Source organism: Archocentrus centrarchus, chromosome 9, assembly GCF_007364275.1.
Source record: "Archocentrus centrarchus isolate MPI-CPG fArcCen1 chromosome 9, fArcCen1, whole genome shotgun sequence".
Lineage (NCBI taxonomy): Eukaryota > Metazoa > Chordata > Actinopteri > Cichliformes > Cichlidae > Archocentrus > Archocentrus centrarchus.
The window spans coordinates 22,520,921-22,542,704 of NC_044354.1; the positions used below are offsets into that span (position 1 = coordinate 22,520,921).

Here is a 21,784-nt window from a genome sequence, read left to right on the forward strand (position 1 = left end):
TAATCTGCCCAACGACTCAACAAAAGTGGCGAATGTCCATGAGACCACAGTTTTTGCTGTGCTCGGTTGTTGATGGGTAATGTGCCGCCATGTGTCAGTTCAGTTTCATTTTATTTATTCATAAATCAGCTAGCATACAAATACCAAGTAGAATGATATAAAAATAACTATTTGTGAAATAGGACTCCCCCATAAGCTAATCCCAGCTTATAAGTAGGGGCCCAATTGATCGAACACGTGTATGTCCCTGGTCATACGTGCCTGAAATGTGCTGTGCTGCTCTAGAAAAAGTCTTAGCAGATAAACTATTTGAATATATGATGGCCTTTTACTCCTTTTACTTGTTAACAATTGAACTGTTAATTACAAAGCCTGGAGCTTCACCCCCTGTGTTCACTAGGCCCTGTGGGTGGATTTAATCATTTGGGGTGGGGGTGGGGGGGTGTCTTTGTGATAATGAATGGACTCTTTTCTGTAAGCACGAAGTACCGCAGCAATTTCCTAATGCTGTGAACCTGTTCACCCATATGGCAATAAAAACCTTCTGATTCTGATTCTGATTCTGATTCTGATTCTCTGTGTGCGTGTGTGTGTGTGTGTGTGTGTGTGTGTGTGTGTGTGTGTGTGTGTGTGTGTGTGTGTGTGTGTGTGTGTGTGTGTGTGGTCATCCTGGATCTACAAGAGAATAATACTGTATGATGTAAATTAAGTCCTAATTATATATGCACACGCTATATAAGCACTGTCTAAAATTTTTGAGGGGCTGGAATTTGATCATAAAATAATCGTCAGATTAAGGCTTTTCAATATTTCTGTCAGAACACTGTCTTGTTTTTGCTTTCTTTCTTTTTCAACAGTGCACTTTGTGTTTATTTCAGCTGCTGGCTGTCACTGCAGAACGGAGCCATTTGGGCATTTGTGGCACCGGCTCTTTTTGTGATTGTGGTGAGAGATTTACAAAAATTTGCATTCACTATTTTTCACGGGTCACAATTTGTTACCTAATTTATAACAAGTCTGAACTGTTCAAACATGTCTTTGTTTCAGGTGAACATAGGCATCCTGATATCCGTGACCAGGATCATATCTCGAATCAGCGGAGAGAATTACAAAGTTCATGGAGATGCCAATGCAGTCAAGTGAGGATTTATTCTTCTTTTTTTTTTCAGAACCAGGCTAATGCTCTTTTTATAATCAAATGCTGATATTTTATTAAAAACTCATAAGCATGTTATCTCTTGGTTTGTCTCCAGACTGACCGCAAAGGCAGTAGCTGTGCTTCTGCCTATACTAGGCATTTCCTGGATCTTTGGTGTTCTCGCCGTCAACACACACTCTTTGCCATTCCTTTATATATTTGCAGTATTCAACTCATTACAAGTAGGTTCTTCACGATGGGATCATGATTATATGTATATATTTTTTTAATGGTTGGCAGTCATTTGTAAAATCTTTTCTTTTAGGGGTTTTTTGTCTTCTTATTTCACTGTCTTCTCAACTCTGAGGTATGGTGCTAAATGTGTTTTCACTTCTCCACTCATGAGTTAAGCCTAAATAGCGAGGTCAGGGCAATGAATTCTGACTTTCTGCCTTATATTTATGGCTTTACTTCTCTCTGTAGGTCAGAGCTGCTTTCAAACACAAAACCAAAGTGTGGTCTCTTACCAGCAGCTCCATCCGAAACATTAATGTGAAGCCCTTCAACTCTGACATTGTGAGTCCTGATCATAAAAGATTTGATAAAGCAAAAATGGCTGCTTAAATCTAACAGTCTCTCTCCATATTTTTTGTATTATAGATGAATGGACACAAGGAGGGTGTAACTCCCACCAAGATGAACACATGGGACAAGAGCACCAACTCAGCCAACCGTATTGACCTCTCTGCCGTGTAGAACAACACATCGCTATTTCTGTCTGTGGTGGGAGAGCAGTCTGAAGCTCCCACTTTGTTATATACTGAATTGGACATTCACCTGCTTAAGTGTCACCAAAGGGAGGTGTTTTGTAGCTACATGATAGCTTTAAAGACAAGCAGACTCTTAGGACTGTGCCTTACTATCCACTCATAAAAACATGACATGTTACCAAAACCAAAATCAGGAACACCTAAGGGGGGGGGTCTGTGAAGTGACAGAGATCCATGAGCACCGTTGAGGGTCTGGTGATGACACTCTGAGTAACGCAGCATGTCAGTTTGTCTGTTTCCTGGTCTGTCTGCATACTGTACAGTGTTGCCAACTTTTCTCTAAGAAAAGTCACTGGTGGGTGTCTTAAGTCATTTAAAGTTGCTAAATCGTAGGGTGGGTCCCCCCTGTTTCCAAAAGTCGCCAAAATCACCGGGAAAAGTCGCTAGATGTGCCACTAGTCACTTTTTGAAAAAAAAAAAAAAAGATCGGGGGGGGGTCTGAAAAGTTGCTAAATCTAGCAGCAAAGTCGCTAAGTTGGCAACACTGATACTGTGCTGTACTGTATATAGGAGAGTTAGGGTTAGAGGACGCAGCTTTTATGTATGTTTAGTACAGTGAAAAAGTACATTGTTTCTGATGCCATGGGTGTACTGACTTTTCTCACTCAAGAGTAACGTCTATTAATAGTTTTGTTTAAAAAAAAATTGAAAATATTAACTTCATCTCTAATTTTCAAAAAGTTCAATTATTTATATTGGTTGCATCTATTTTTTTTTCCACAACTGCACCAAGTGAGCACCAGCATAGCCTAGCACAATAAAAAAATGTCCAAAATAGGAAGCTACCTAGCTTGGCCAAAGCTGACAAAATTCACCTACCAGGCACCACTGATGACCCTCATTTATTTAATACATACTAAAAAGAGAGTAAAACTTACAAATTGTATCTTTCCAGTCATGTGCCAGATTAGCTGTATCCTTCTTTTTGAAAAATGTATGCTCTGGCCAAACTAATCTGCTGCCGTTTAGCTGCAGACCTGAGCACTGGTGTGTTAGCAGTCTTTTTTTTATGGAACTTTTGGCAAGAAAGCAAATAAGTTTATTTTCCAAAATGTCAAACTGCGTATTTGAATCACATTGATGTGCTTATCGTAGCCTAAGTTGTCTGACGTGATAAAGTAGTGCAATTACATCCAATTTAGAAAATGAAACACAGTGATTAGTATTTTCAAGATATAGCTGAGTTAAAAAAAAAACAAAACATGGCCTTCGATAGAAAAAGACCAAGGAAAACTCTATTTTCCTTTGACGTAGTGTTATATTTATGCTTTAAAAACTATGACAAAGTGGTTTGACCAACAGGCAACAGAAATCATCATCATAAGGGACACATTGTAAATTTTATCTAGGTGACACCTTTTCTATATTCCTGTGATCCACACAGCTTTAATTCAGTTCTGGTGATGGCACACCGCAGTAACGGCGTAATAACCATGGATGATGTAATAGTGAATTAGAATCTCATAATGTATTTATTTATTTTGTGAATCCGAATTCTTTATCGTGTCTTCTGCAAAGTGTCACAGCTCAACAATCGGTATGTTCTTATGTTAAATTGTGTGTTTATTTGTGTTTAAACTGAAGACAAATAATTGACTGATATAGTTTCAGTACCTCACATCTTAGTAAGCTGCCATATGTTATTCTTTCTGTGGAACAGTGAAAACTAGCTGTGTATCGAACCCAGTTCTGTGAAATTTTAATTTGTGTTTAGCCTAGTCTGTTGCTATATCTTCTAAGTTTTCTTTCTTTTTTGTACAGAAAAATATGAACTATTTTCTATATCAGAGGGACTTGATAAGGCTGTTGCTTTTTTTTTCTTAACATACTGTGAGAATTAAGGGAGATGATATTACTTAAAGCATCATCGCTCTTACACTGAAACATCCATAAGGTTCCCAGAACAGGATTTACTGTAAGTCACTCTGCACTCACTTTTCAAATCAGATTTAAAATGAAATATTTCAATATTCCCAAGCATGTATGCGGCCTTTGATGATTGTCGTCTTATGGTACTATGGTTTGAGCTTTCAGTAATCTTTATTAAAAACTTTTTAGTATGAGAAATCAGTGTGTGTCTTTAATAAATGATTTTCACTGTTGCAATCACATTTCAATGAGCTTTGGTGGATACATGTGTGTTTTTGCATGTGCACACGCACGCACCTATCATTTACACTGTTATGAAATCTATTTTTGGCAAAGATGACTTTGAAGAATAACAACACCAGAAATTACTGTCACACTGACTGATACACACATCCTGAATTTCACAACAGCTAGAAGACAAACAGTTGAACAATGATGGTGATGCATTCTTAAATGTATTACAGAGTAGCTTAAAAGATGTTTTTTCTGTTGTGCACAATGGTAGTGATTTATCTAAAGGTAGTCTAATACCAGGCATTTAAAGCCCAAATTAGGGGGGGAAAAAATCCTCCAAAGTTGCAGCCAAAAAAACAACCAAAAAAAAGAAGAAAATCTGGACTAAAAGTGAAGATGCCTACTTGATTTGATTAAATCACACTACCAAAACCTTATATTAAGGGCAGATAAAATTTTACACATTGCTTTGAATTTAACTGAATTTACATTGAATGTTGCAATGAGCAAATCCTGTTTAATTCTGAAATGTGTTGTGTTACCCTAGAGAAACTTCATTTCAATGTGTGATGGCCTTTTGCTCCTTGTTAACAATTGAACTGCTAATTACAAAGCCCGGAGCTTAGCCCCCTGTGGTCACCATGCCCTGGGGTCGGGTTTAATCACTGGGGGTGTCAAGAGTCTATGTGATAATGAATGCATGTTAGTTGGGGGTGGAAAGAGGTGGATTTATCTCACTAACTAACACCAGCAGTCCTCAACAATGTAAAACTACTATTTGAAAAAATATTTTAATTAAATAAATTTTTTTTAATAATTAAAATACAGTAAGTCACATCGAACTGTATGGAAGGTCGTTTCCACAGCTGAAAAAAAAAAAAGGCTTGGCAGAGCTAAGTTGAAATTTTGGGTTATTGTCTCAAAATTTCTACGTAATAATTCAAAATTTCAAGTAATTTTCTCGGATGTTTGAGTTAGTAAATCGAAATTTTGAGATAATAACCCGAGATTTTGACTTATGGTTGGGAAAAAGTGTTCTGTTTTGTTTTTCAGTGGGAGAAACGAACCTCCGTAGAGAAGTGAAGTAACCGAATAACGTGTTTACGAGGTGTCCCTGAAGGCGACACCATGAAACAGCTGCCTTGCCTGTTTGCGCATGCTCACCATAAGACATGAATAACCCCTGGGTATATGGGTAGAAAGGTGAGCAGGAATACAATAAAGTCTAAACACACCGTGTGAGCACCAAGTGTTTTTACCAGCAGTTATTTGAACTTTTTTCCTGCAAAGAGACATGGACTAGTTAAACTCGCCAAATAAGCACAGTGCGCTGCTAATATTTTTGTTTACATACTGTTTACGACGAGGTTATTTCAACTTTTTGTGTTTACCGTAACTTCGTAATGTTTTGAATCGATATTTTCCACGAATACAAAGCTTGTTTCGTGCAAAAACTGTATTTTTCGTGAGTGGCATGGGATTTGCTAGCAGGAGAAAAGTGCCGTGGTACCGCGCGTCTGTTTCATTTGGAAAATCAACCACTTAAACACTCTCGGATATTTCAGCAGGTTTATTTTTAATATCCATGGAGTCTATTGGGAAGTTTGAGTTCAACAGCAAAGACATGATTGGTAATGGCGCATTTGCAGTTGTGTTCAAAGGCAGACATAAAGAGGTAACTTTCAAATCTGATATTTTTTTTTATTTATTTGGTCTTTGAGGATGTGTGGTTTGTTGTTGTGTTCACGGACTGCCTTTGTTTACTTCTCAAGAAACATGACTGGGAAGTTGCCGTGAAGTGTATCAACAAGAAAAACCTTGGCAAATCGCAGTTTTTGCTTGGGAAAGAAATCAAAATATTAAAGGTATGTATTTTTCAGAAGGTGCCGTGGCTTAGGTCTCCAAGTGTACCTTTAACAAATATATTTTCCCACACCTCTTCTAGGAACTCACACATGAGAACATCGTTCGGCTACTTGATTATCAGGTAAGAATGGTTTTTCCTCTCCCTTCCCCCTCCTCTCTCTCTCTCTCTCTCTCCACAGCACATGGACAGCAAAACAAACAGACTTGCGGTACTGTTGACTCTGTTGCCGCATGATGCAAATTTTGCCGAAACACTGGCAACCAGTTACATGTGGTGCAAACATGGCCAAGGCCCGAGCTTGATCTGGAAGCTTTAAGGGCCCTTTATTGCAAATAAATCATTATAAAGGACTTACAAGTAGCTATACGGCTGTTTTTCACTTCTGTTGTACAGTGCAAAATCTTTGATTGCTTTTAAATGCTAGATCCTAAATGCATTTTAAATTAGCAGGCGACTCTAGCACTGCACATTAATTTACCAGTGTGCGCGTTCCTCTTCTCAACTTACTGACACTCAGATAGCCAGGCAGGCAGACACGGCTGAGCTGATCTATTTCTGACAGATGGCAGGTTGCAGCCAGTCAGACAATGCCACAGAACCTGAGAAACACAGGAGAAACACCCCAACATGCAAACATAATGACTTCAGGTTACACAGGGAGAACAGAACATTTATGTGGGCATGAATGTGTGTAAATACCTAGCATCTATACAATCTAAACCCTCTGGTGTCTGTTATAACCAGTCCCCCAATGATTTTATTATTTCTCTTTTGTTGGTGGTGTTTTTTTATTTTGTTTTATAAATAATTGTAATCCTGTAATGTAGATGTAATAAGGTTTTAAAACTAAAAAACTTCATCACACCATAGTAGCCATGCGGTGTTTTATGTAATAGCACCGGTGGTAAACACTTCTGAAGTTTCAGTCCAGCACACAGAGAGCCCAGTGGCTTTAATTTGGTGTAATAAAAGCAAGACGCAGCTCGATTTCCCACTTGTTGCTTTCCATTGGAGTCAAGTGGGCCTCTTCTCCTGAAACATCTTCCATCTTTTTCCAGTGATATTAACAGGATACAGTTTCCCTGTGTTGAAGTGGGGGGAGGGGCAGTGAGTTTCTAGAAGCTTCTGCTGATGAGTCAAAAGACTCTAAGAAATGAGCTGATGTCAGTTGTTGTACATATTGCAACCCTGAAACACTGAAGATCCAATCCAGTGGATATATTAAAGTAATTTAAGTATTCATGGCTTTATTGACTCAAACATCAACTCAGTTATCAAGTAGCTGGTGCTCAATAATACCACATGTAGCTGCATTGTTAATCATTTGCATATCATCTGCTTTTATTAACAGGAGATTGGGGGATATGTGTATCTTGTCATGGAGGTGAGTTGTGCTTGAAATGGCTGTTCTTGTTTTCATGGGAAAAAATGCAAATCTCATCCACTATTCAGGCGGCAGTGTCAGCTGAGCTAACACTTGTCTTTCTTGTCTTTTCAGTACTGCAATGGAGGTGACCTGGCAGAGTACCTTCATTGTAAGTTTGCTGCATAACAAATGGCTTAAAGCTCAAAGTGCATACTGGGAAGTTTTTGCAAAAGCAAAAAAAGGAAAAAGGAAAAAAAGAGGACACTCACACCTTATCTTTCTGTTGCATGTCAATGCTTGTAAACATGTACTGGTGGGGCAGTGTGGCTTTTAAGAGGCTTAGTAAAGCTTTTTTGTAGTGTTTTGAAGGAATAATAGGATTCTGGCAGGGCAGCACAACCAAAGAAGTTCAGTGGGTGAATTATCACTAATACTACCAAGTACTTAACCTAGATAAAACCTGTTGATCTGAAGTTCCTTTCCAGTGTTTTCCTACAGTGTGGAAAATGGAGCAAAGTTGGAGACCAAAAATAAATCCCGGTTTTTATTTTACAATATGAGAATTAAAAAAAAAAAAAAAAAACTTATCTCACTTGAAAATTCCCCTGCTTCAAGTTTCAAGCCCTGTTTTAAATAATGATGACACATGGAGTTAATTTTTCCTCAGGCTAGGCTTGCCCCACTGGTGTGGAGCGTTGGTCTAATTCAGCCACAGTGCCAGTGGTTCTTATAGTTGAGAGCTGCCAATTCTGCTTGCCTGCCAAGGAGACGCATACAGCTATTTGCAGCGCAGCACTCATTTGGCAAGGTTATCGATGCACCCACATGACCTCACCCATCTGTCACTCCCTTATGCCCTGTCCTCTGGTGGAAAAACAAGACGGCAAGGGATACTGATGAGGGGCGGGGGGAGGTTGAGGGGAGCAGTAGGTGGTAATGGTGGTATTTGTGTGGGTGCTTTTATATCAGACAGCCTTGACCTTAATTTCTAATTGAAGCATTGTGAGCAAAATCTTCCTTCATGAAGCATAACAACAGTGATGCTGACACTGTACACAATATTTTTAAGTTAAGTGTGATGCCACACAAAGTAAACATTTATCTCACATGCTATATATTTATATCATAACACCCACAATATGTAAATCTTCAGATATTCGTCCAGATATCTGCTGGTAACTACAGCATTTCTGCACTTGGTGGTGCTTTCTTGGTGTGTTCTCACATTTTGAATCATTGTTTAAAGTCTCACATGAGTAAGCTCCTAATGCATTTGCATGCTAGCCGGTATAGTGAATGTTCTTTGAGCTCTCACACTGACTTTCTTCTGTATCGACAGCTAAAGGCACCCTGAGTGAAGACACCATCCGTGGATTCCTGCAGCAGATAGCACGGGCCATGAGGGTCTTATATAGCAAAGGCATCCTCCATAGAGACCTCAAACCCCAGAACATTTTACTATGCCATGCAGGGGGGCGAAAAGCCAGTTCCATCAATACCACCATTAAGATAGGTAATGACTTCCACCAGCGTTGTTTTAGATGATCTGAATGTAGAATAAGTCAAAATGGGTTTCTGTAGATTTAAAAGGCTGACATACTTTAAAAAAAAACAAAAAAAAAACATTGCTATATGCCCCTCACCTGTTTCTGTCATCCTCCAGCTGACTTTGGGTTTGCGCGTCATCTCCAGACAAACACTATGGCAGCCACACTGTGTGGCTCTCCCATGTATATGGTAAGCATTAAGGCAGCTCACTCCGGTTTCCTATACCAACCAAGTGTAATGCACTGCGCCTCTTAAGCTGTTTCTCTTTTTTTTTTTCTTTTTTTTTTTTTGGCCACAGGCTCCTGAGGTCATGATGTCCAGGTGCTATAATGCCAAGGCTGATCTGTGGAGCATCGGTACCATCGTGTATCAGTGTCTGACCGGCAAAGCACCATTTTATGTGAGTAGCACTTAAAAAAGGACAGCACACATGCAAATACTAACAAGGACTTGCTAAGGTCCCTTACATAATCACAAACAGCCATGAAACTGTTTTGCCTAAGTTCAGACAAAGGGCAAATTAATTAACGTCAAAGTGTAACATGATGCATCTCTTTCATAACCTAAAAGGAAAAACATGATTCACAACACAACCACCTGCCTGCTGGGTGATAATTTTCAACATCTCCAGTGTTGTTAGTTGGAAAATGCTGGGACAGCTTGTTAGAAATGAGTTTTGTTTACGTATGATGGGTTGATGGGGGAGGTAGCTGGAAATTACTATGAGCCATTTCTCTGAACCCAGAGTAAATGCTGTTTCACAACCCTAGCTATTACTTTCCCCTGTTCACGTGGCTGCTCAGATGCCACTCTTGAACTGTTATTTGCAAGCTGCCTCAGCTGTGATTTATATATATAGACACATGCCAATGTTTTACCTCTTCTTTGGTCACTTGTTTAGTACTAAAGTTGCCCCTTTTATACCCATATAGAGAGAAAAACATTGTTTTTGACCTGTTCTGCTGTGGTATCTCTTATATTGTAGTTTATTTTCTCTGACAGTAAAAGGGAAGGTTGCCTTCTATTTCTGCCGGGCAGGTCAATGAGTTAAGTCCAAAGGTTAGCGTGAGGTGAGGCGCTACTGCTGCTGCCTCTGAGAATGATGTTTATTTGGTTTTGCTGGCAAACATTCATTACACTTTGACATTTGTGAAAACCTGATACTGTTTATGCTTGGACTGTATACACTTCCGCACAGCAATGCATTCACTATTTATTTAGTGCTAATTAATGACAACAGTCAGCTCAAGGTCCTTTATTTTGTAAGATAAATACCACACAGTCCTTCACTAGCAAGCACTTGGCAACAGTGGGAAGGAAGAACTCCCCTGTATCCGAAGAGACCTCCAGCAGTGCTAGGCTCAGGTTATGGAGTGAAGGGAAAGAGAAGAGAAAAAATGCAGAGCATAGAGAGATCAAAATTTACATTTGTAAAGATGTAGGCCAGAAAATCACTTATTCAAATGCTTGTTTATAAAAGCCAGACTCATTCATTTGCATTGTTTGGGCCTGTGGGTGGTCATCTCCAAGTGTTACTCTTGTCTTTGTTTCTTTTGTACACAGGCCAGCACACCGCACAAGCTTCGTCTCTTCTATGAAAGTAACAGGACCCTGTTACCCAAGTGAGTATGAGCTGCTTTCAAACAACCACTCCAGCCCTGAGCTGTTTTAGACATTACCCAGCAGGTATACACGAGCATGCAAATGTCCAATGCAGCTAGACTGGACATTAAACAGTTTTTAATCCTCACTAGTTAATGTTTGTGTGATGTCTCATTGCACCAATAGCAAGTGGACATACTAGCACTGCCTTCTCCAAGCTCATGCCATGCAGTGCTGCATTACACAGCAAAACTTCATTTTTTTTCCCAAAGGGAAAAAAAAGACTAAGTTTAGATTTAAGATGGGACTGGAACATTGCAACACACATAATACACAGAGGAAGATGATAGGAAGGCAGTGTCAACTGCCACTCATGCACCCTGGATCCTGATAATGTTTGTCCATAAATGTAAGTTTGTGTCTATATGAATGGTATTCGATATATATTTGGATGCTTTAACAAATACATGCGAGCACCCAGACACATGTACACACATATATAATTAGCTCTGAGTAAAGAAGTCCCACACCACTTCTAAGAATAGTCCTGTTGTGGAAAAAAGTCATACATACACCTGTCATCGATCATCTAGAACGTTCAACGTCACCAATTTATATTTTAGAATTACAAACAGCAGTGAGGAAATATAGAGAACTGCACCATCCTGTGAATGGTTTAATTTTCTAAATAAGATTGTCTCTGCTTTTTTATCAGTGTGTACAGAGGCCTTAACAGTCAGGCCTCGTAGCTATTTACAGTCATTTTGAACACAGCTTCTCTGATGTTCAGAATTTGGACTTGGAAAGCGTTCAGAGGGATTTATGGATTGTTTGTCCGCTGCTTTCATGGTGTACTTTGCCAGCCTGTGCATGGCTCAAAGCCATGTTTATCTTTTTCAGTGATAAAGCTGGGAGATAAGAGAGGCTCTGTGTGTGTGTGTGTGTGTGTGTGTGTGTGTGTGTGTGTGTGTGTGTGTGTGTGTGTGTGTGTGTGTGTGTGTGTGTGTGTGTGTGTGTGTGTGTGTGAGAGAGAGAGAGAGAGAGAGAGTGTGAAGGAACAGTTTGTTGTTTTCTTCTGATTCTATATATAGCCTGCTCTGTAGGTCAAGCTACCGGCCTGTATGGCTATCACTTTCCATGTGATTCGCATAGCTCAACACAGACATAAACACACACTGTGATACCTTGAGGTTTTGCAGTGAAGCCATAAATTAAATTATTTTACACTTCACGGTAGCAATCCCATTTTTTTAAAGCCATAAATATTTGCAAAATCAATGCAAACACAGTGAACACACTGAAGCCACAAGGTCAAAATATTAGCATGATCTATCAAAGTAAAGGCTACTCTGCACTTTATAATATTGCAGAGATGAAACAATCCCCAACTTTCTCCTTATTAAAATTACTAGAATAATTCAATAATCTGTGATTCCCATTCTTATCAGTGTTCTTACTGATGCAAGTTTTAATAGAAAGTCTTCGTGTTTTGTCAGCATCCCAAAAGAGACTTCTGATAATCTAAGACACCTGCTGGTAGGGCTGCTCCAGAGAAACCACAAAAAACGGATCAGCTTTGGTAAGCCTGTACCTTTTTTATTATTAAAAAAAATAAATTTCTTATGTCTTTATCTTTTTTTTCTGTGCTTTGATTTGTTTTGGGTTTTTCTTTTTTGCAGAGGAATTTTTTCACCATCCTTTCCTGGAAACAAGCTCAACAAAGAAATGTAAGCACTGCTTTGTTGTTAGGGCAGCTTAGTATCAGGGAAGGTGCTGTAGCTGAGGTCCTAACACAAGCACCTTTGTTTTTTGACAGGCTCATCAGCCCCGATGCTTTCCTACCCCAGCTCTGGCTCCGGCAGCTCCTCCAGCAGCTCCTCCACATCCCAGCTGGCCTCACCTCAAGTATGTGCAATGTGCTCTTGTAAAATGAAGTGAACTGAAATCGACTGGAAAAATATATGTGAAATGTAAAATTATATTTTCAGGGAAACTCTAATGGTGTTTTGCTGCAGTTAGTATTAGGTAAAGTTAATTGTTTCTTTATCTTCTCTCTGTCAGCATTCCGATGGAGAGATGCAGCAACCTCAGCCCAGTCTGCCTTACACCCCTACACAGGACAAGCCTGGTTTCCTGCAGAAAGACATAGCCAGTCAAGATGATAGAAATACCCAATCTTACATGGAAGATTATGTCGTGGTGCCTGCCCAGTCTCCCAGTAAGACCTCTGAGCATCACTCCTTATATATCGGGATGGTTTTTAGTGTGTTGTTTTGTCACATTAGCACAAAAGGTCTGACTGTTTCTGTTTTGCTGCTTTGCAGATGAGCATACATGTGAAGTAAACATTGGGTCACCCCTTGAAAGTTGCCTGATAGACTGTGGGTGAGTGTTACCTTCTTGGGATGAACACTATCTGTGTTCAGTAATGTTTGAAGTGTTATTAATTTATGTAGGAATAATTAATTAATGTGTTTGTATAGGAGCTCACTGCTGGCTGAAAGGGGTTCTGGACCCACTGGAAAGACACCCCCACGCTCTCCTATGCTTTGCTCGCCCCCCAAGACTGTTAGGTAAGAGAAAGTCAGACAGGTTTAGGTTTCAGCTGGTGGAAAATGAAAGTGGTCTAAGATGGATAATTAAATTGAGTGTGAACGTAGATCCAACAGTATTTATATTCGTGGTATACAGGACATGAGAAATTGTGATTTCATAATATGTTTATTCAACTGCTGTTTATAATTGATTTATAAAATCAACTGCCCACTCATCTGTGTTTCCTCTTTTAACCACGCAGCAAGCCTACTGAAATAGTTGGCGGTAAATGCAGCCCCTCTCTTCCCATTCCAGTCCCAACTCAGATCCAAAACTACCAGCGTATGCAGTCTGCCAGCTCTCATGGCTCCACCAGGCAAGTCCAGCCATTTATCCGTACCCCCAGCGCACCTCAGATTCTTACTCTTATATATTCTCTGCTTCCTTTGTCTTAACAACACCTCATCTCGTTCAGGGTCACGTTATACGGTGCTAGCAGCAGCAGCAGCAATGAAAGCCCGCCACAGTATGAAGAATGTAGATCTCCCAGTCCAGGCTTTGCCCTCAACTCTGGAGGAGGCCAACCTCTACAGTCTTCCCCATTGGGTAATGATCTCAGTTGGCCTCTGTATTAACTACGGAGCCCTTTTCAGATTTGGGATGTGTAATATTGCAGTATTCATGAGGCCGTGAGAGTGATTGCTTTGTGTCATACTGAAAACCCAACTTTTAAATTAATCCCAGTCAACTGTGCTTTGTTATAAACGCGGTTTACTGGACATTGGAAGTACACTGAGAAACTGCTGCTCAGATGCTTATTATTGTAAGAAGGTTACAGAAATAGTTATTTATTATTCAGAGACCGACATTTATGTTGCCATCGGATTGATTTTCATGTCTGAAAGGGGCTTTTGTTAAGCAGAGCTGTTCCATTGCATCTCTTTCTCTATAACATTCCAGCAGCAAAACACACGCTCTCAATTCGGGCATTGAAAAAACTTCCACCGTGTCACACAAACACACAACATGAATTTAAATAATATTCCTTTAGTGAATATTATGGGATTTGTTTCAAGGTGAAATGCTGGTATTTGATTTTCTCTGTAGCATCTCTTCTGCTTTTCATTTTAAACTCGTGGAGCATGTGCGTGAGCTTGTCTCATTCAGCATGGGTGATAAAGTTGTGAATGCCTTAACAAAAATATCATGTGCTTTTTAAAAAATAATGGTTTAATATTTGTTATGTTCTCTAGTGGGAACGAGCCCAAAGACTCCCCCACTCAGCACAGGAACCGGACTGCTTGCTGGTTCTCCTGACATGCAGGACAGACCCAAGGTCAGCTTCTGCCTGCATTACAGAAACAGTACATCTAAAAATGAATATGAAGTCATTCATTCTACTTTGCCGATCTATTTCTGACATTCCTTTCACCTCTCTTTAAAACAGCACATTTTTACATTTCCCGTGATGTGAGAGAATAATTTTTTTAAAAATCTGGTAACACAGTAGAAGATGTTTCAACAGTTTCATTTCCTTTTCAGCAGCAACTTCAGCCAAGAATGCCAAACCGAACCAGGACAGTCCCAAACCTGCAATCCCTTGATCCTGCATCCCAGGCCAGCCTCAGCCGGAAATCAGCCATTAAAAAGGGTCCTTTTAAAAGGTATAATACTCTCATACTCATTACTGATATTATCATTATAAATAAATGGTTAAATTATTATAAAGTTTTGTGACAGTATATTAAGCAGATGGAATGAAATGTGACATTAATATTCCACATCTAATTAAGAGTCCGTATGAAAACCTGCCACTAAGAGATGCCACACAGTAAAACATATGCTGTCTGATCAATTATTAAATGCTCACAAGGGTGTCTGTGGATATATTACATGTGCAGATCAATCAGCACAGGAAGGTTATCTGACATGCTTCTGAAGGCGGCCCTTGGAGTTCAGCTCTTTGAAGAAAGAGGAGACGAGAGCCTCAGCAGCGAGAAAAGCATGGATATAACAGGTATCAGTGCAAAGTGCGAAAAAGTAAAACCAGTCAAATGATTTCTACTGGCACAGCTTTTGTTTTCTGTACGAATAATCCAGTTCATAAGAACACTGCCTTAAAGTCATGCAAAGGAAAGGTTTTACAAAAATAAAATCATTGCACATGTAGGGCAATGTGACGCATCTAATTCAATTACAATGTACATTTACTGTTCATTTACAGTTCAAGTGGACTACCTTACCAGTTCTTCTTACTTGTTCCTACAGCTCCACCTGCTGGCTATCATGGAGTTTTCCGGTGCTCGGACAGCCCAGTTCCTGTGATCTTCACTGTGGGTTCTCCTTCCAGTGGAAACTCTCCTCCTGATACCATGTTAATGAGGAGGTTCTCAGGTAGGTGTTCTAGCTTCTTTCACTCTTGGGTATTTATTTTGAACTATCATTTCAGTTTTGCTTGAAGGAATGTTTTTAAGAAGTCTCTTAATTTGGCACATTTATGAGTGATCCAGTGAGGCTTTTATTAAGTATTGCTTTCTTGAGTTTGGAGATCATTTAGACCGTTAACACAAATTAAAAATGGTGTGATTATCGGAGGGAAACCATTAAATGTTTATGTTTTAAATGATTATTTTAAAGCTGAAACATGTTATTAGTGAATCCTGTGCATCTTCATTATTCATGTATCAGCTGTATGGGTTAAAGGTAACTTTGTCTTTTGTTCTAAATGCAGACACTCCCAGCTACAATAACTCAGGCTGGCATCTCCAAAGAGGACACCGTAGGCACAGTGACACTGAAGCCATGAATGCTATTCCACGCAGCGGTCTGATTTTTCATCCTCCAGAGCTCCCTGAAGACACACTAATGGAGGTACAGTCAAACACTGATGGTGTTCCACAGTGATCATCAGTAATGGATATTTGCAGATCCCACGTGAAAAGCTTCCACATTGAGAGTATTTCATACGCTCTTTTCACAGGAGCCACACACAGATGCTCTGAGTGACTTGCAGTTCACTTTGGCTTTTGTCCAGTGCGTCATGGAATTGGCTTCCTTTAAGGAGCCGGGGCTGGATTCCATCAGCTGTCCTGATGTTTCCTTACTAGAGCAGAGCTTGGTGACAGATCAGATCAGCCTTCTGAGTAGAGAGTGGAGGTAAGAGGCATTAAATTTTCTCAAAATGTGGACTAGCTCTCTTTGTTTAAAAAAACATCTTAAAAATAACTTCTTATGCTTCTTATGTAATGCTCCAGCTATGCAGAGCAGTTGGTGTTGTACATGAAGGCTGAAGAGTTTCTGTCATCGGCGCTGCACGGTGCCAAAGAAAATATTAAGAATGGCCAGCTGTTTCCATCCACTACAGTCAAACAAGGTGAGACAAGGGACCGCTCGCTTTGAGTAATCAAGCATTCACTTTTGTAGATTTCTAAGGTAAATGTTAAATGTTCATAGTTTGAAATTCTTCAGAAACATTTATCAGTGATTACCATAGACACTATACAAGATGGACTTAACTTCCGAGTCTGAAAAGGGAAGCCAGCAGGGATGGGACTTAAACCTGCGTGCTGTTTAAAGCCGCCAGAAGGGCAATCTGTGGTTGCAAAAAGCCTTCTGTTCCTATAGACGTCTGTGGGAAAGCTGCCCTCAGCCCTGACCTCTGTAAACACTTTACTGATGAATTTATGTGCACAGTCACTTCTCTCAGGTCATCCTGAATAAACCATTAAGTCCATTTTGTACATTTTTATTATTCTGATGTTGGCCATAAGTTTGTCAAAATCCATCAGTAATTTACCAAACTCCTGTTGTATGAGCACAACCAAACAGGCAGAAAGGTTATGTGTGTGTGTTTACAGTTAAAAGTAAAAAAGGTTTTTGTATTTAATTTTTTTTGCAGTGATCAGGAAGCTCAATGAAGTGTATAAGACCTGCGTGACCTACTGTCGCTCCCTCAGCGATCAGCTGCAGACCTTCTTGGTTGACAAGCAGAAACTTATGGACAACTTCAATGCACTCACAGCAGAGAAGCTCATCTACAACCACACTGTGCACATGGTGAGCTCATTTCAATGCAGGATATTGGTATTCATTCCAGTTAGAGCCAACCCTGTATATACTGGGTATGTATCTTTAGCTTAGCTCTTTTAATGTGTGTATGTGTGTATCCCCCCCCCCCCCCCCCCTCCCCCTCCCATTCAGGTAAAGTCTGCTGCTTTAGATGAGATGTTCCACCACGGCACCATGTCAGTCCAGCGCTACCATAAAGCCCTTCTGCTCATGGAGGGTCTGTCCCGAATCCTCACAGAGCAAGAGGACATCAACAGCATAGATAAATGTATGTGGAAGCACTGTGACACACAAACCAATAAAGAGAAACTTTAAATATTAGAAGTAGTGTATGAAGGAATTTTCCATGTGTTCACTGGGTTTTTTTCCTTTATCTTTTTAGGTAAGCAGTGCATTGAGAGACGCCTCTCAACTCTGCACACACAGCAGTATTTATGAGCTTCACGACTACATCCAGAGCAACTGCATTATCCATCCGTCATCACTGTAGATGGATCCTCCAAGACTGTCCGCACTTTGATCTCTCCTAAGGGAAACGACCACTGGAGCATCTGCTCTCATTTCTTCACCCAGCCTGTAATCTTAGTCTAAATGCACAGAAAAGACTGGAAGTCCAGCTTTGGATACGTTCTTGAAAACAGATTGTGTTATGAATGTTTAACAGCTATGATCAGGTAAATCGTTCTCAGTATTTGTTTTGTTACAAACCGTACGTGTCAGTGCGTTTAAGTGCTTTGCACATAGAATGATCAATTACATTAAGAACTGACTGCAAGTGTTTTATACTTGAAACAAAGATTACCTTGTGGTTTTATGTGTTTGAAATATTTCTGTTATGTATCTGGTGAATGTTCACCAGCCTATGGGACTCTGAAGAGTTTGGATGAGATGACCAAATATTGTCATTATGTAAACCTGTGCCAATTTTTCCTTTTTTTTTCTTTGTAGCAGAAGAGTGAATATGAATGTACTGAAAGTGTGCGCTAACCTAACACGCAATAATTGCCTTATGACTGCCTGTCTTATGGCCATACACTGTAGAGTGCAATAAATATTTTTGACATTTGAATGAGATTTTAGTTTTACACATGATCCAGAAATCCTCTTTTGGGTGAGTGATGTACTCAGCTACGAGGTACTCGAGTGACTTTTTCTTCTTGCCGTATAAACTAATGCTGTTTGTGTGTACCTGTGCATTTTTGTTTTATGTGTGTGTGTTTTGGGCTTTTTTTTTTTTTAGGTTTTGAACTTTGCTCATTTTGATTTTAGAGATATAGGTTTGCATTCAATCAATGTACAAATTCATTGTGCATGGATTCCCTGCAATGACGCTAGGTTATTTTGTGTAACTGAAGTTTGTTTACCAAATTGCCTTTTGTATTATTTTAAGACTGCCTGTCAATTTTGCCAAAAGAAGTTGTTATATGGTGTGTGATCAAAATAAATATTTATTATAAGAACTGTGGATTTGCTTAAACATAAATCAATTTCAGTGTTCTTACTTAAATGTCCACCTTTGTCACAGCTGCTCTTTAACTCCAAGCCACAAATATTTTACAATTTTACTACAGTCTATTTTTTTGTCCTTCAAACTTTATTCAGTGTCATAGGCAAAGAGCAAACAGGTACCTACACATCATATACATAGCATATTGAACAAGCTATATTTCTTATTACATTTTGTTCTGAATAAAATAAAATATTACATCAAACATATTTAAGATAAGATAATACTTTAATGATCCCACGACGGGGAAATTTGCGCATTACAGCAGCTCAGTATAGAGAAAAAAGAAAAGGATGAGTAAAAAACAAATTTACTAAATAGAATAGAAAATAAAATAGAATAGAAAAAAACTATACACATACATAAGCACTATTTACATAAAATATATATATATCAATGTCATAATGTCATATATATCAATATTTATCTCAACATTCCTTCTATATTCCTTAGAAAGTATACTGTGAATGTATAGTATACAATGGGAAAATAGATGAGACATGCTTTCACTTTCCAGTCCACAGAAATTATGTTTATAATCCATATGCATTTTTAGGTAGATTCTATGTAATATCTTCCTTAAACCTGCTTTTAATACAGTATCACAAGTTTTCAGTGCTTCCTCCCACTGTATATCATTAAATAAAGAACATCAGAAGTATGTAGATACACAGATTATTTCAATATATAGCTTGACCAATATACAGCTGTCATTAAAATCTTCAAAATTAAATACTAGATCGGCAACAGAGAGTTTTGTAATAGGACACTTTTTGATACAGCATCAAAAACTATAGCATTTTCTTTTGGTTTTATAGATATTTTGAATTTATCAAGAAATTCTTTGTATGATAAAGAGAAATCAAAACATTTTAATAAAGCAGCTGACCCTTCATCAAACGATGTGTGATAGAAGTCTTATTTTCATAGTGGATGTCCTTATTGTTCCATATTAAGCACCTTTGCGGGGAGAAGTTATATTTACAAGATAATAACCAAGCTGCCAGTGCTTGCATTTTAATCTGATATCACCAGCAGTCATCCAGACTACGGCGTGAACCCTCATATTTTAGATTACGTCATATTTTCGCTTCCTTGGATCCAGAACGACATCCGGGTTGCACAGCGGGTTGCCGCGGTCGCCATGTTGCTGAATGAAATTAACTTAGCTTCAAAACAGTGAATAGCAGCTAACGATATCAAGATTTTACTGTTCGCGAAACAGCACTTGTTGCAATATGGGACCTATTGTAAATATGACTTAAGATTTATGAAACTACTACAAAAGCCCCGTTCCCTGTAAGTAACGCCTCTGAAGGAATAACTGTATTTATTCATTGGTAGCTGGCCTGCTAGCAAAAACAAGCTAAGCAGTAGCATCGGCTAGCACGCGTTATGTAGCGCAGGTTATTGTAATCGCCCCAGGGCTATATGTAGTGTTGTAAGAATTACGGTTTAATATTTACATTCCAGTTTATTTTTTTTTTTTTTATGTGGCTCAACTATCGTCCCGGACATGAATATTCTGATAATTGTATATGTTATGTCTCACTGCAGCTAACGTAAGCGAACGTTACGCCCCGCAGAAATTGTAGACGGGTGAAGCTAATGTCGCAACAAGCGCTGCAAATTGAAGCCAGTACTAAGAAACGACTGCTCTTCGCCTGTCGATTGTAAATGTTGGCTGTAAATGGGATGTTCCTGTTACGGTGTTAAAACGACGGGATTTTAGCTAAGTAGTAGCGCTGTTAACAAGCTGTCGTTGTCAGCCGACGATCGCAGTACATCGGTAGCGTTAAGGTACATCACCTTTGTTTTAAAAGCTCGTTCCTTTGGCTGAATCATTATCAAACTACATCAGCTGTATCATTTTCATCACGGGGCAATATGTAAATGCTACCTGGCGCTCATCAGTAAGTGCAAACAGATGTAAAAATAACGTGTAGCTGCACTTCGTTACAGATGCTCTATTAAGACCTGCTTCTGAATAATTAAGAGGTATATGTAGGTAACAGATTAACAGTCCTTAAATTTCTTGAGCACAATCTCTAACTTCAGTGACATTTGAAATGAGATGGGATATACTGATGACAGTCATTGATGTTTCCTGTGTTTCACTTCGATTTAATAAGATAATGTTTATTTGTCATATGCACAGTTATGCACAGTACAATGCACGGTGAAATGTATTTTGTACCTGCAGCCATATATATACACACACACACACATATATATAAATAAGAAGAATAAAAATAAGTAATTCACACTATACATGGAATTATAGAATATTATAATAATTTACATTATACAATGATAGTCCAGTTTAGGGCTCAGAGTTGAGCAGACGGATGGCTTGTGGGTAAAAACTCTTCTTCAACCTTTTAGTCTTAGTCCTCAGGCAGCGGTATTGCTGGCCTAATGGGAGCAGGGAGAAGAGAGAGTGTCTGTGGTGGCTGGGCTGTTTTAGGATCTTCATAGCCCTCAGCCTGCACTGCTTGGTGTAAATGTCCTGCAGGTTGGGGAGGGTGGTTCTGATGGTCCGTTCAGCTGAACGAACCACCCTTTTTAGGGCCATGAAGTCCTGCTTAGTGCAGTTTCCCATCCAGGTGGTGATGCTCCCGTGCATGATGCTCTCGATGGTGCAGGTGTTAAAGTTCCTGAGTACCTTGAGTGGGAGCTTGAAGTCTCTCAGCCGCCTGAGGAGGTAGAGACGCTGTCTGGCCTTCTTCACAGTGATGTTAATGTGATGAGTCCAGGACAGGTCCTGTGAGATGGTCACTCCCAGGTATTTGAAAGTGTCCACTCTTTCCACCTCAGCACTACTGATGAGAAGTGGATGGTAGTCCCTCTGCTGCTCACTAAATGTTCAGATAGTGTATGGAGAAGCCAAAAGACTGTTTGGGGTTTTTTTTTTTTTTGGTTTTGTTGGTAGACGTTTCTTGGTTATGGCTATCAGGGTGGCAAGTTCACCACAGGAATTAGTTATTATAGCAACAATCCTTGTAGGGCTGCAACTATCGATTATTTTAGTAAATGAGTATTCTATCGATTATTCCATCGATTATTCAAGTAATCAGATAAGAAATACTTTTTTCGTATTAACAGTTCATCTGCTTATTAACTTCCGAACTGCAGTTTTTCTTTATGTGAAACAAACAGGTGGATGGAGCAGCTACAAAGTTCTCCTTTCTTCACTTGCTAATGAAGGACCTCCAGCTGT

The 21,784-nt window shown here is 39.3% G+C and overlaps 3 protein-coding genes across 10 annotated transcripts in view; all 3 read left to right on the forward strand.

Moving 5' to 3' along the window:
- Nucleotides 1–4,031, forward strand: part of adgrd1 (adhesion G protein-coupled receptor D1) — a 30,318-nt gene extending 26,287 nt beyond the window's left edge. For both annotated transcript variants that reach the window (XM_030737624.1, XM_030737625.1), the window contains 6 exons: nucleotides 879–945; nucleotides 1,048–1,139; nucleotides 1,254–1,380; nucleotides 1,464–1,505; nucleotides 1,622–1,714; nucleotides 1,799–4,031. In XM_030737624.1, coding sequence (XP_030593484.1) covers nucleotides 879–945; nucleotides 1,048–1,139; nucleotides 1,254–1,380; nucleotides 1,464–1,505; nucleotides 1,622–1,714; nucleotides 1,799–1,894 — 517 coding nt within the window. In that variant the 3' untranslated portion in view covers nucleotides 1,895–4,031. The remainder of the gene's footprint in view (nucleotides 1–878; nucleotides 946–1,047; nucleotides 1,140–1,253; nucleotides 1,381–1,463; nucleotides 1,506–1,621; nucleotides 1,715–1,798) is intronic.
- Nucleotides 4,032–5,256: 1,225 nt separating this feature from the next.
- Nucleotides 5,257–18,299, forward strand: ulk1a (unc-51 like autophagy activating kinase 1a). 2 transcript variants are annotated; one of them, XM_030737627.1, is made up of 27 exons: nucleotides 5,257–5,746; nucleotides 5,844–5,936; nucleotides 6,017–6,058; nucleotides 7,290–7,322; nucleotides 7,437–7,473; nucleotides 8,644–8,817; nucleotides 8,968–9,041; nucleotides 9,151–9,252; nucleotides 10,416–10,474; nucleotides 11,951–12,033; nucleotides 12,134–12,181; nucleotides 12,271–12,359; nucleotides 12,516–12,672; nucleotides 12,779–12,839; nucleotides 12,938–13,027; nucleotides 13,252–13,365; nucleotides 13,465–13,595; nucleotides 14,243–14,325; nucleotides 14,532–14,653; nucleotides 14,891–15,006; nucleotides 15,258–15,383; nucleotides 15,721–15,860; nucleotides 15,970–16,145; nucleotides 16,244–16,362; nucleotides 16,888–17,045; nucleotides 17,190–17,325; nucleotides 17,440–18,299. In XM_030737627.1, exons 1-27 carry the CDS (start codon nucleotides 5,657–5,659, stop codon nucleotides 17,493–17,495), a joined length of 2,709 nt encoding a protein of 902 aa, XP_030593487.1. In that variant the 5' UTR covers nucleotides 5,257–5,656; the 3' UTR covers nucleotides 17,496–18,299. The 2 variants fall into 2 exon arrangements, with proteins under 2 accessions (XP_030593487.1, XP_030593488.1); XM_030737628.1 differs by having other exon boundaries at nucleotides 14,535–14,653.
- Nucleotides 18,300–19,669: 1,370 nt separating this feature from the next.
- The window catches only part of ep400 (E1A binding protein p400), a 31,115-nt gene continuing 29,000 nt past the window's right edge, over nucleotides 19,670–21,784 (forward strand). For all 6 annotated transcript variants that reach the window (XM_030737605.1, XM_030737606.1, XM_030737608.1 and 3 more), the window contains exon 1: nucleotides 19,670–19,863. The gene's annotated coding sequence lies outside the window, so the exon portion shown is untranslated. The remainder of the gene's footprint in view (nucleotides 19,864–21,784) is intronic.